Source organism: Octopus sinensis, linkage group LG14, assembly GCF_006345805.1.
Source record: "Octopus sinensis linkage group LG14, ASM634580v1, whole genome shotgun sequence".
NCBI lineage: Eukaryota > Metazoa > Mollusca > Cephalopoda > Octopoda > Octopodidae > Octopus > Octopus sinensis.
This window is the reverse complement of record NC_043010.1, coordinates 50,365,589-50,378,137: the sequence shown is the minus strand read 5'-3', so window position 1 is coordinate 50,378,137 and position 12,549 is coordinate 50,365,589. Positions and strand designations below refer to the sequence as shown.

At 37.4% G+C, this 12,549-nt stretch overlaps 1 protein-coding gene across 1 annotated transcript in view; it reads left to right on the top strand.

Annotated features, from left to right (window-relative positions):
- Window positions 1–12,549, top strand: part of LOC115218894 (protein unc-79 homolog) — a 143,443-nt gene that overhangs the window by 27,577 nt on the left and 103,317 nt on the right. The window contains 9 exon segments of the mRNA XM_029788893.2: window positions 1,740–1,828; window positions 2,935–3,058; window positions 3,759–4,040; window positions 5,565–5,850; window positions 6,653–6,777; window positions 7,807–7,955; window positions 9,826–9,983; window positions 10,515–10,699; window positions 11,407–11,608. Coding sequence (XP_029644753.1) covers window positions 1,740–1,828; window positions 2,935–3,058; window positions 3,759–4,040; window positions 5,565–5,850; window positions 6,653–6,777; window positions 7,807–7,955; window positions 9,826–9,983; window positions 10,515–10,699; window positions 11,407–11,608 — 1,600 coding nt within the window.

Here is a 12,549-nt window from a genome sequence, read left to right as displayed (position 1 = left end):
GTGTAGAGTAATTGGGTGTAGCAACAAGAACAAGAATGGAAAAAATCATGTTTGCTTAATACTGAGTGCTTTCTAGATACCTGCTTGGATTTATTAATTCCTTTTTGTTATATATACATACATACATACATAAATTTTTATAATTATGAGTATAATCATAATTAGGGCTCAGCAAAAAATTTGTTTCACCATATACAGAAATTTAGAAATAGCAGTCAAAACTAGCTATTTCTCTACCATAAGAAAATCTGTTTTGACTGCTATTTCTAAATTTTGGTATGTGGTGAAGGAAATTTTTTGCTGAACCCTAATTATAATTATACTCATAATTATAAAAATTTTTGTTTACTGATAATGTTTCTTTTAACATGCCGAACTACTTGGTAAAATTATTAATTAATTAATTAATTTTACCCTTTATTATTATTACATACATACATACATATATATATGTTTATATACATATATATATGTTTGTGTATAGATATAAATATATCAAAATGAAAGACAGAGAAATTTATTATATATTTAATTCCATATTACACATGTTTCACTACAGGGTAGGCGTTACAAGTTACAAAGGTATACATGTAGAAAAAACATGTATAGGATCTCCTACTTGTAATTCTTCAGACAAAGATTCAAAACAATACCTACATTTGATTTCTAAAACATGCAGATGTGCTTCACAAGAACACAACCTAAATTACAGGATGTCCCCCCAAAAATCGACATAATTTGAAATGTGAATATCTGAGTAACTACATGTCCAAAAGCAAATGAAACTAACTAGGCTTCATGTTGAACAATAAAATATTTATTTATCAAAATTCAAACTTGAGATTCAGAAGGATGTAGATTTTATAACCGATTTCACAAAGCTTCACAAAGCTTCACAGGGCTTCAAGTCAGTAGTTCAGCTCCTACCAAATACACTGTAGCATGTCTTGCATAACATCTCCAGCACCTCAGTGATTTTCTGCTTTAGTTCCTCTAGGCTTGTAGGAAGAGTGGGGATATAGACCAGTTCTTGCACATAGTCCCATAGAAAAACATCACATGGTGTTGAGTCGGGTGAATGTGGTGACCATTTCAACAGCACATTGTCGTTGTCACTGGCATACTCGATCCAAACTTAGATTTTACACATTTTGTTAAAATTTGAGATCATTTGAGTGAGAATTGGCTATGTTATTAAACTATGAAATGATGTCAAATGTTTGGGGACACCCTGTATAACTCCTATAAACTCTGTGTGTGTGTGGAAGAGAGTGAGGAGAATACAAGATGCACATGGAATAATAGATACATATTTATAATCCAGAGACTTTTAAAAACCTTGTGGGAGTTTAAGAGACATTTCTCGCATCAATAAAGGTAGAATATGATATGTTGATATATTACTTAATAGAGAAAGTTAAGTGAAAGAGTTGCTGTTAACCCTTTTGTTACTGTATTTATTTTGAGATGCTCTGTGTTTCTTTCAATTACTTTAAATATAACAAAGAATTTAGTAAAATAACTTAGTCATCATTCAGCTAGTGTTAGGAACATTAAATTGTAACTAAGGTTTGGTGGAAGATTTTAATTCAAAACTTATGAAAACATGACATCTGTACTCAGAGCCAGAGCTGGTTTCAGCTGGGTTCATAATGAAAGGGTTAATCAGAATGAGCATTGTTTTAGTGAGTAGAAGATCACCAAACTTTAAAATGAAACCATCTTGATTTTGTTTACAGATATGGGATTATGTGATGCCCTATTGGCTTGAGGCAATTCGTACTGAAGTCCCTTTGGATGAATTGAATGAATTAAAAGTCCTTTTAAAGTAAGTCCGCACCACTATTTTTATTTTCTAAATTCCTAGAGTGTTAATATTCTGTAAAAGTAAGGATTGTGGTAGTTCTGATACAGAAGCTGATTGCTTAATGGGCACTGGACTTGGTGTTTCCACACACACACAAGCACATGTATCCACACACTAACCATCATTCATGATTTAAGATTACTTGGTTGCAAGTGCTATGCTTTTGCAAAGTTTTGGCAACTTAGGTGATTGTGAGGAGAGAGGCAGGTGTCTTTCCAGCTCTCTCACTCTTCAATCAGGAAAACATCCAACATGTGTCATTTGGAATGAAAGTGAGCTGCACAAGCTAAGCAACCAACTGGCTCGCTATCTCCAGTGAACTGGCGCAGGACCGTCGTGCTTGGGCTGCCTCGAGGGTGATAGAAGAAGCCGACTCAACCTGCCCAGGGTGAATGTCGCCACAAAATATATATATATATAACGGGAAGGTTTACGAAAATAAACAAAAGACGAAGGCAGGTGGAGTACAAACAAACAAATGTATTAGTATGGCGCTCAGGAATAGAAATAGAACAAGTCTTTTACATTTCGAGCCTACGCTCTTTGACTGAAAGATACACAGAAAAAAAAGGAGAGAAAAAAATGCATGTAGGAGCTAACGATCTATCATGGCGTCCTGACTTCAGACAGTGGTCAGACGCGAGAGGGACAGTAGGGGAGATAACATATACATAAACACACATGTATATATACATATATATAATGCAGTACTAGCCAGAATCTGATATGCTATATCTATTTGGAGATGTCAGCTTTGATCTCATGCTAGAGACAGACTCTCTAACTACATACTGACAGTATTGAGTATGACAAGACTCTACGGCTTTAGGAAGGGTAGCAGGACATAGAAACCATGCCAAAGCTGACGGTGGATCCTGTCAAACCATCCAACCTATGTCCGTATAGAAATTGGATGTTATATGATGATGATAATGATGAGGAGGAGGGTGGTTGTGGTGAATGGTGGAGGTGGTGATGAAGAAAAAAAGAAGACTACCAACAATCATTACTCAGAAAACAAGTAACCTTTTTCTTACTTTCTTTTTTTTTTCCTTTCTGCTTCACAGCAAAGCATTTGACATTGACATGTGCCCTTTACCATTCACATTGGAACGTATGTACCACTTTGTGTCTGAAAGATTCCATGATGGCAGTGCTTATGTTCAAGAACAATCACTACAATGGCTTCAGGTAGGATCATCATCATCATCATCATTATTATTATCATTATCATTACGTAAGCTCGACGCTCTAACCACTGAGCCATGCACCTTCACTAGCCCTCAGCAATAATAATAATAATAATAATAGTAATCATCATCATCATCGTTTAACGTCTGCTTTCCATACTAGCATGGGTTGGACAATTTGAGCCCATGCTAGCATGGAAAGTGGACATTAAACAATGATGGTGATGATTACTATTATTATTATTATTATTATTATGATTATTATTACTACTGAGGGCTAGTGAAGGTGCATGGCTCAGTGGTTAGAGCATCGAGCTTACAATTGTGAGGTTGTGAGTTTAATTCCCGGCTGGAATTGAGATTATCAGATGTTATTACACATTGCTAGTCACAATGCACTTTGCATCATTTTAGCCTTTGAATGACACCACCCAACTGGCAAGGTGACTAGGCTAACATTCCTGATCAAAAGGGTGACTGGAGCAATGTGGAATGAAGTATTTTGCTCAAGAACACAATGTGCTTCCCATACTGGGAATTAAATCCATGATCTAGCAATCATAAATGCAACAGCTTAACCACTGCGCTACGTGTTTTCACTCTTGTGGAAATCTGAAGTGCTTCTGCAATGCAAATGGTAAAAAAAAAAAATTATATAAATGCAAGAATTTAGATATTCCTTTTGTTTTCAATTTTTACAGGTATTGTCTTCCTTGGACATCATTATTCCGATTCATCTGCTCCTGAAAATGTTCAAAAATGGTGTAGAATTCCTTCATCGTTCTGATCCTTCTAAAGCATCCTCTGGAAGAGACCTGGCCTCTCAGTCACTACTGTCACCTGCTTCCCCTGTCGAAGAATACTTACCCCAATTTAGTCCTGAGAGGTCCAAAACCATGAATGAGACTGTTGACTTATTCGAACGAGAGACAGAATTGCATCTACCCTGCTTCCTTATGATGTTAGACATTCTCTTGAAACAGGTTTGCTTAGCTTTCTTTTATCTTTTACTTGTTTCAGTCATTAGACTGCGGCCATGCTGGGGCACCGCCTTGAAGATATTTTAGTTGAACGAATCAACCGCAGTACTTATTTTATTTCAGTCTGACACTTATTCTGTCGCTGTCTTTTGCAAAATCGTTGAGTTACAGAGATGTAAACACACCGACACCAGTTGTCAAGTAGTGGTGGAGGACAAACACTGACACAAGGACACACACATACATACATATACATACATCATCATCATTTATATATGTATATATCTATGTGTGTGTGTATCTTTATGCCAGTGTTTGTCCCCTGTGTGTGTATGTGTATATATTGGGTTGTCTAGAAAGTTCATGCCGATTTATATTAGCTTACCTTTCAACTTATTTTAGAACATCGTTGAGTCCATAAAATAGGATTTGACTACACCTCCATTTAGAGCACAGTTTAAGCTATCTTTTCGTGGAAGAAGGTTTATGTTCCTATAACCTGTGTTAATTCTGTAACCCTTTAAAATGGAAGATGAGAAAGTTCATTTTCAGCAGTTGATGCTTTGGGAACCAGACAAAAATTGCTGCAGCTCAGCTGGGATGTGTTACCCCACGTTCCATATTCACCAGATATTGCTCCTTTAGATTTCCACTTATATAATATATAATGAAATTATTGTATACAGTGCTCGGGTGCACCACAACTTGTCAAAAAGTGCATATAAAGTAATGTACAAATGTGCAGTAATGTACAAATGTCTGGAAAGCAAACGGTGTATGAGTCAGATACATGCTTGCGTGTGTATGGATGGGAGAAAATCAGGTGTAGTGTTGGCGAATCTCAGAAAGCATGGAAGTTTTGAAGGATGCAGTGCTCTGACAACTAACAACTGATGCCGGCAGTCTGTTCCATGCTTCAGCAACTCTTAGCATGAAAAAATGTTTCTGAAAGTCATGGGAGCTGTGCTGTTTTCTGACTTTGTAAATTTGTCCACAGGTGTTAGACAGGTGGAGTTTGAAAAGGTGCTCAGAGTTATTGTTTGTAAGATGGTTGATAATTTTATGGGTGTCTGCCAAGTCAGCTGCCAGACGTCGGAGTTTCAATGTGTCCATGCCCAGGGAAGTAAGGCATTCAGAATATGGCAAATGCCTGATTCAGGTCTTATTCAGGTCTCTGCAGAATAGTCTTAAGGGCAAATATTTCTATTCCTTGGATGCCGTAAAAAGATACCTTGATGAATTCTTTGCCATGAAACCACCTCAATTCTTGGAGGAGGGTATATTCAAGTTAAGGAAAGATGGAGACGCATTGTGCAACAAAATGGTTCATATTTGGTTGATTAAAGATGTAATGGCAAGTATTTATTGATGTGTATATATATGTATATGCATGTGCATTTATGTATGTGTATAGATGTATGTGTATGTATGTATGTGTATATATGTATGTATATATATATAAGTATGTGTATATATGTAAATTGTTTTTCTTTCTACTTTTTTTCCCCCCAATCATCATTTGCATAGCTGGAATTACAAGAAACTCCACGAAATCTAGGAATTTATAATGAGACAAGTCAACAGCTGATGCATCTCCTGTCAACAACCCTCGATGGGCCATGGGATGGCACACATACATGCAGCGAGGAACACCAGTCTATCAACTGCCTCTACTGTCAGAATATTGCCATGTGGTATCAAATGTCTTCAAAGATATTGCACTACATATGCCCACGTGATGTTGCTAAGATCCCTGCAAAAGAGTTACCCAAGCTTGATAATCTATCATCTGTGTCTACAGCGCATTCGAAAGGTAGTTAAAAAGAGTTTATTTAAAAAAATTTTTTTAATATTTTTCTTTCTATATGTATTGCTTTTTGGCTTTTTGTCACCAAGCAGCCATTATCATCATTATCATTTAACATCCATTTTCGATACTGGAATGGGTTGGACAGTTTGACCAGCAGGAGAATTGTCAACAAGGTTCCAGTCTGATTTGGCTTGGTTTCTATGGCTAGATTCCCTTCCTAATGCCAACCATTTTATAGAGTATGCTAGGCACATTTTACATCGCACCAGCAAGGGCCTTTTTATGTGGCACTGGTATAGGTGCTGTTCAGGGTGGCGAGCTGGCAGAATCGTTAGCACGCTGGGCGAAATGCTTAGCGGTATTTTGTCTGCTGCTACATTCTGAGTTCAAATTCTGCCAAGGTCGACTTTGCCTTTCATCCTTTCAGGGTCGATTAAATAAATACCAGTTATTTAGTACAAAAATCTGTTTTATTTCCAGCAAGCGATTCTAGTAGCAGCAGTGGTCAAGAAAAAATTTAGTACAAAAATCTGTTTTATTCCCAGCAAGTGATTCTAGTAGCAGCAGTGGTCAAGAAAAAATTTAGTACAAAAATCTGTTTTATTTCCAGCAAGCGATTCTAGTAGCAGCAGTGGTCAAGAAAAAATTTAGTACAAAAATCTGTTTTATTTTCAGCAAGTGATTCTAGTAGCAGCAGTGGTCAAGAAAAAATTTAGTACAAAAATCTGTTTTATTCCCAGCAAGTGATTCTAGTAGCAGCAGTGGTCAAGAAAAAATTTAGTACAAAAATCTGTTTTATTTCCAGCAAGCGATTCTAGTAGCAGCAGTGGTCAAGAAAAAATGGCACCACACCTCCAAGAGAGCCCGAAATATGACTTTTTTATAGCAGGCATGCCAATTTATTTGCAACTCTACAATTCACTGTTACAGGTGAGAGGGCTTCTATTTCTTCTTTGGTCAATTTGTTTGTTTCCTTGCTTCTAAAAACACTCTTTTACTCTTTTGCTTGTTTCAGTCATTTGACTGCAGCCAGGCTGGAGCACCGCATTTAGTCAAGCAAATCGACCCCTCCAAGACTTATTCTTTGTAAGCCTTGTACTTATTCTATCGGTCTCTTTTGCCGAACTGCTAAGTTATGGGGATGTAAACACACCAGTATTGGTTGTCAAGCGATGTTGGAGGGGACAAACACACACATACACACACACACACACACACACACACACACACACATATGCATATATACGATGGGCTTCTTTCAGTTTCTCTCTACCAAATCCACTCACAAGGGTTTGGTCGGCCCGAGGCTATAGTTGAAGACACTTGCCCTGGGTGCCACGTAGTGGGACTGTACCCAGAACCATGTGGTATGTAGCTTGCTTACCAACCACATGATTCTGAGTTCAGTTCCACTGTGTGAACTTTGGGCAAGTGTCTTCTACTATAGCCTTGGGCCGACCAAAGCCTTGTGAGTGGATTTGGTTGAAGGAAACTGAAAGAAGCCCATCTTATATATATATATATATATATGTGTTTGTGTGTCTGTTTGTTCCCCCAACATTGCTTGACAACCGATGCTGGTGTATTTACGTCCCCATAACTTAGTAGTTTAGCAAAGCGACCGATAGAATAAGTACTAGGCATACAAAGAATAACTCCTTGGGTCGATTTGCTTGATTAAAGGCGGTGCTCCAGCATGGTCACTGTCAAATGACTGAAACAAGTAAAAGAGGAAAAGAGTATATGTAAATCTCAAAATAACATGTGATCCTTTTCCATTCCTTGTCTCATTTTTACTTGTGTTATGTATGTCAGACTAATATTATAAATGCATTGAACAATATATTTTCAATAGAACTATTATACAAAAACATTTGTGATGCAAAGACATTTTTTATTTTGAATTTCATATATATATATGTATTCCTATATTCCTGAAATGTTTTCTGCTACTTACAGGGTTTGTGCTCTGACCCGGATGTGGATGTCTGCTTTTATTTGTTAACAAGTCTCAAGTATTTAGTCCTTCATGGTGAAACATTAAACTACAGTGTTCAAACACATCAAGACTTTGTTAAATATTCCCTCAGCAAGAAATTAATGCCAGTGTAAGACCTTTTTCTATCATGTAACTGTAGTGTCTTTATTATCAACAATGTTATTGGCAATAATAATGATGATGATGAGGATAAAAAAAAATGTGGTTGATGGTCATGATGAATACAGCTGTGCTTTGATATCATAATTTTATTGCTATCAATAATGATGATGATGATTATCATCATCGTTGTCGTTTAATGTTCGCTTTCCATACTGGCATGGGTTGGACAGTTTGACTGAGAACCGGTAAGTCGGGAGACTGCACCAGACCCCAATCTGATTTGGCTAAGTTTCTACGCTCCAAGAGTCTGGTGGGTGATTTTTACATGCCACTGGCATGGGTTCCAGTTAGGAAGCACTGGTATCGGCCACACTCAAATGGTACTTTTTGCATACCACCGGCACAGGTGCCAGTCAGGCGGCACAATGGAATTTAGTTAAACAACAGTGGAATTGTATCATAATTGCTATTACTACAACTGCCATCATCATCATCATTATTGCATTCACATCGTTACCTCATTCATCTGCATAATTTTCCATATTACTTTCACTTCTTCCTCATCCTTGTTGTCATCATTCATAATCATTGTCGCCATTGTCATTAACATCATCATCATCATCATTATCATCATTGCCATTATCAGCATCTTTCTCATTATTGCAGTCGTTTTCAATCATTATTATCCTTGTTATTGCCATTTTGTGGAGGCGCAATGGCCCAGTGGTTAGGGCAGCGGACTCGCGGTTTCGATTCCCAGACCGGGCGTTGTGTGTGTTTATTGAGCGAAAACACTCACCCGACAATGTATAGAGCTGGAAAAAATGCCACTAAGCCACTAGTGTACAAACAATTGTGCTGGCTCACAATATACGCATTCTTTCTTTATCATTCTTTGTGGATGATAAAAGGCCATTGGTTCCTTACATTTTCATGACCCTTATTATTCAGATTATTTTAACCCTTAATATTGGGAATATTCAGATTATTCTAACGAATGTAATACTTTTTTATTCACATTGTTTTGAATTAATCACAAATAATATTATAGCTTCAAGAGTTAGATGATGTGGTTGTTTATTTTTAGAATAACATTCTAAGGTAGGTGTGAGGGGCTAGATTTAGCCAGTTTGGACATAAAGCAGGTAGAATATTTTGCCCAGATATGGCTGGTTTGAATGCTAGAGAGTTAATTATTATTAATAGTGTTCAAGGTACTACTCTGCAGGAGATGTGATTCATTTCATCTTAGTGGATTGGAGCAACATTAAATGAAACCCAAAATCGCAATGCAACACTCATTTCAAAAATTGAACTTGTAACCTTTTGGTTGTGAGCCTAATAGCTTAAACATTAGGTCACGTGTTTTTCAGATTCATGAAATAAATGAAAAATAGCAGCTGTTAAATCTTCAGTTTCTAATTTTATCTTCCGTTCTCAACTTATGCATCTTGTTGTTGTGGAAGCACATGGCCTAGTGGTTAGAGCAGTGGCCTTGCGGTTGAGGGATCACAGGTTCAAATCTCAGACTGGGTGATGTGTATGTTTATGAGTGAAACACCAAAGCTCCACGCAGCTCCAGCAGACTTGGCAAACTTCTGCTGACTCTTTCGCCACAACTTTCTCTCACTCTTTCCTTCTGCATCTTGCAGCTCACCTGCAATGGACCGGCGTCCCATCCAGGTGGGGAACCTATACGCCAAGGAAACCAGGAAACCGGCCTTTATGAGCCAGGCATAGCTCGAGAAGGAACAAACATCTTATTGTTGCTTCATGACTAGAAAAAAAAAAAAACTAAAATATAAATTCATTTTTCATAACTGTTCATTAATTTTATTTAATTTGTTAATTTGTTTCCTTTTAATATTGTTGTTCAGTCTGTGGAAGATGATGCAAGCAGAACATTCTCAGCTGGCATCCATTTGTGTGCCATTCCTTTTACACACACTCACTTTACCCACCGGTGCTGATATACTCTGGCATATGGTAGAAAATGATTTTGGATCAGATGACTGGAAAGTACGTTTTGCTGCAGGTAATGAATTTTTCATTTTATTATTATTATTATTATTATTATTATTATTATAGGAGTGGCTGTGCAGTAAGTAGCTTGATAACGAACCACATGGTTCCGGATTCAGTCCCACTGCATGGCACCTGGGGCAAATGTCTTCTACTATAGCCTCGGGCCGACCAAAGCCTTGTGAGTGGATTTGGTGGACGGAAACTGAATGAAGCCCATCATATATATGTATGTATGTATATATATATATATATATATATATATATATGTGTGTGTGTGTGTGTGTGTGTGTGTGTGTGTGTGTGTGTGTGTGTGTGTATGTATGTGTGTGTGTATATGTTTGTATGTCTGTGTTTGTCCCGCTCCCCCCAACATCGCATGACTTCCAATGCTGGTGTGTTTACATCCCCGTAACTTAGCAGTTCAGCAAAAGAGACTGATAGAATAAATCTCTTTTGTGCCAAAATTTGAATCCGACATTAACTTGTATTATCATACAATTAACTGTATTTAAAACAAAATGGAAATATTATCTAATTTCAGTTGAAAAAGTTGTGGTGATTTGTCGTCTGTTAGATGTTGACTCTATACATAACAATCAAGTTGTGCAGACTGCTCTCTCCCATGCATTCTGCTACCTTGTTGGTTCTCTAGAAGACATGAACACTGCTGTTTCTCAAAGAACAATTATTTATTTGGAAACCATTAAGCCATGGCTATTAAAGTAAGTCTGTTTTTGTTATTTTACCATTTTCCAGCTTTTTTTTTTATGATTTCAATATTATGTTGTTGTTGTTGCTTTTGTTGTTGTTGTTGTTGTTCTTCTTCTTCTTCTTCTTCTTCTTCTCCTCCTTTTTCTTCTCCTTCTTCTTCTTCTCCTCCTTTTTCTTCTTCTTCTCCTTCTTCACCTCCTTTTTCTTCTTCTTCTCTTTCTTCTTCTCCTTCCTCTCCTTCTTCTTCTCCTCTTTTTTCTTCTTCTTCTCCTTCTTCTTCTTCTCTTTTTTCTTCTCCTTCTCTTTCTTCTTCTTCTTCTTCTTCTTCTCCTCTTCCTCCTCCTCCTTCTTCTTCTTCTTCTTCTCTTTCTTCTTCTTCTGCTTCCTCCTCCTCCTCCCCCTCCTCCTCCTCTTCTTCTTCTTAAAGAGGTTGAAAAAGTCACCATGTACTCTGGTGCATTATTATCTACACTGTGTTATTGAAGAAAAATAATAATAATAATGATGATAATACAGAAGTGAACTAGAACTAGAACCAATGCTTATGTTTACTATTGGTGTTCCTGCTTCAACATGGTTTCACATGAAGAATCATGAAAATTAGATCTGATAAAGATTCTCCCTTCATTGTGTAAATCCTTAATTTTATTTACAATTTGCAACTGTTTTTCTTTTATCTAATAGCTTATTTAATATTCTCATTTCTTGTCTCTTAATTTCAGTGCCTAATTCAGTGTTTGGAATTTCAATTTGATACAGTGATTAGTGATCGCACTATGATTTTACACAGGATGTATCTCCTCTCCAGCATTCTACCTGATCAGCCCATCCTCACCTGGAATTTCTTCCTCTCTCGTTTTGACACCTTATCACTAGAAGCTCAACTAGACCTTGAAAATACTGGAAACATAAGCTACCCTACAGGTAATTCATGAACTTTCTCTCTCTCTCTCTCTCCTTCTCTCTTAGTCTCTCCTTTTTCTCTGTCTGTCTATCTCTCTCTCTATATATCTCTCTCTTTCAGTCTCTGTCTGTCTCTTTCTCTATCCTTTCTCTCTTTCTCCCTCCTTTTTACTCTCTCTCTCTGTGCCTGTCAGTTTGCCTGTCTGTCTGTCTGTCGCTCTTCTTTCTCTCTGTGTCTCTGTCTATCTCTTTCTCTCTCCTTTCTCCCTCCTTTCTCTCTTCCTCCCTCCTTTTTCTCTCTCTCTCTGTGCCTGTCAGTCTGCCTGTCTGTCTATCTGTCGCTCCCCTTTCTCTCTGTGTCTCTGTCTGTCTGTCTGTCTCTGTCTCTTTCTATGTCTTCCATAAACAACCTTGCCCGGACTTGTGCCTGGAAGGGTAACTTTCTAGGTGCAATCCCATGGTCAGTCATGACAGAAGGGGGTCTCAGCATTTATATATATATATATATATATAATTAATCAATTTAGGGTAGCAAAAAATTCAATAGAAATTATTTTGCCACCAGTGGTCTAGTGAGAAAGAGGAAATAGTCAGAGACTATGAATAAATTCAACAACAATTGAGGAACGGCTACAATAGGCCGTTCGACCCACTAGTAATAGCAGCCAGGGCTCCAACCGCAAATAGTAGTAATTCCAGGTAAATGTTTTTTAATTTTTCCTTAGATTTCGGAATTACTACTATTTGCGGTTGGAGCCCTGGCTGCTATTTCTAGTGGGTCGAACGGCCTATTGTAGCCATTCCTCAATTGTTGTTGTATATATATATATATATATATATATATATATATATATATACAAGGGATGCTGAAAAGTTCCGGGCTTAAGGGTACGCGAAAGGGCTGGTTGGAGGCCCAAACTTCTTAGTTCTTTTACAGGGCTTAGAAAAATTGAAGGACCACT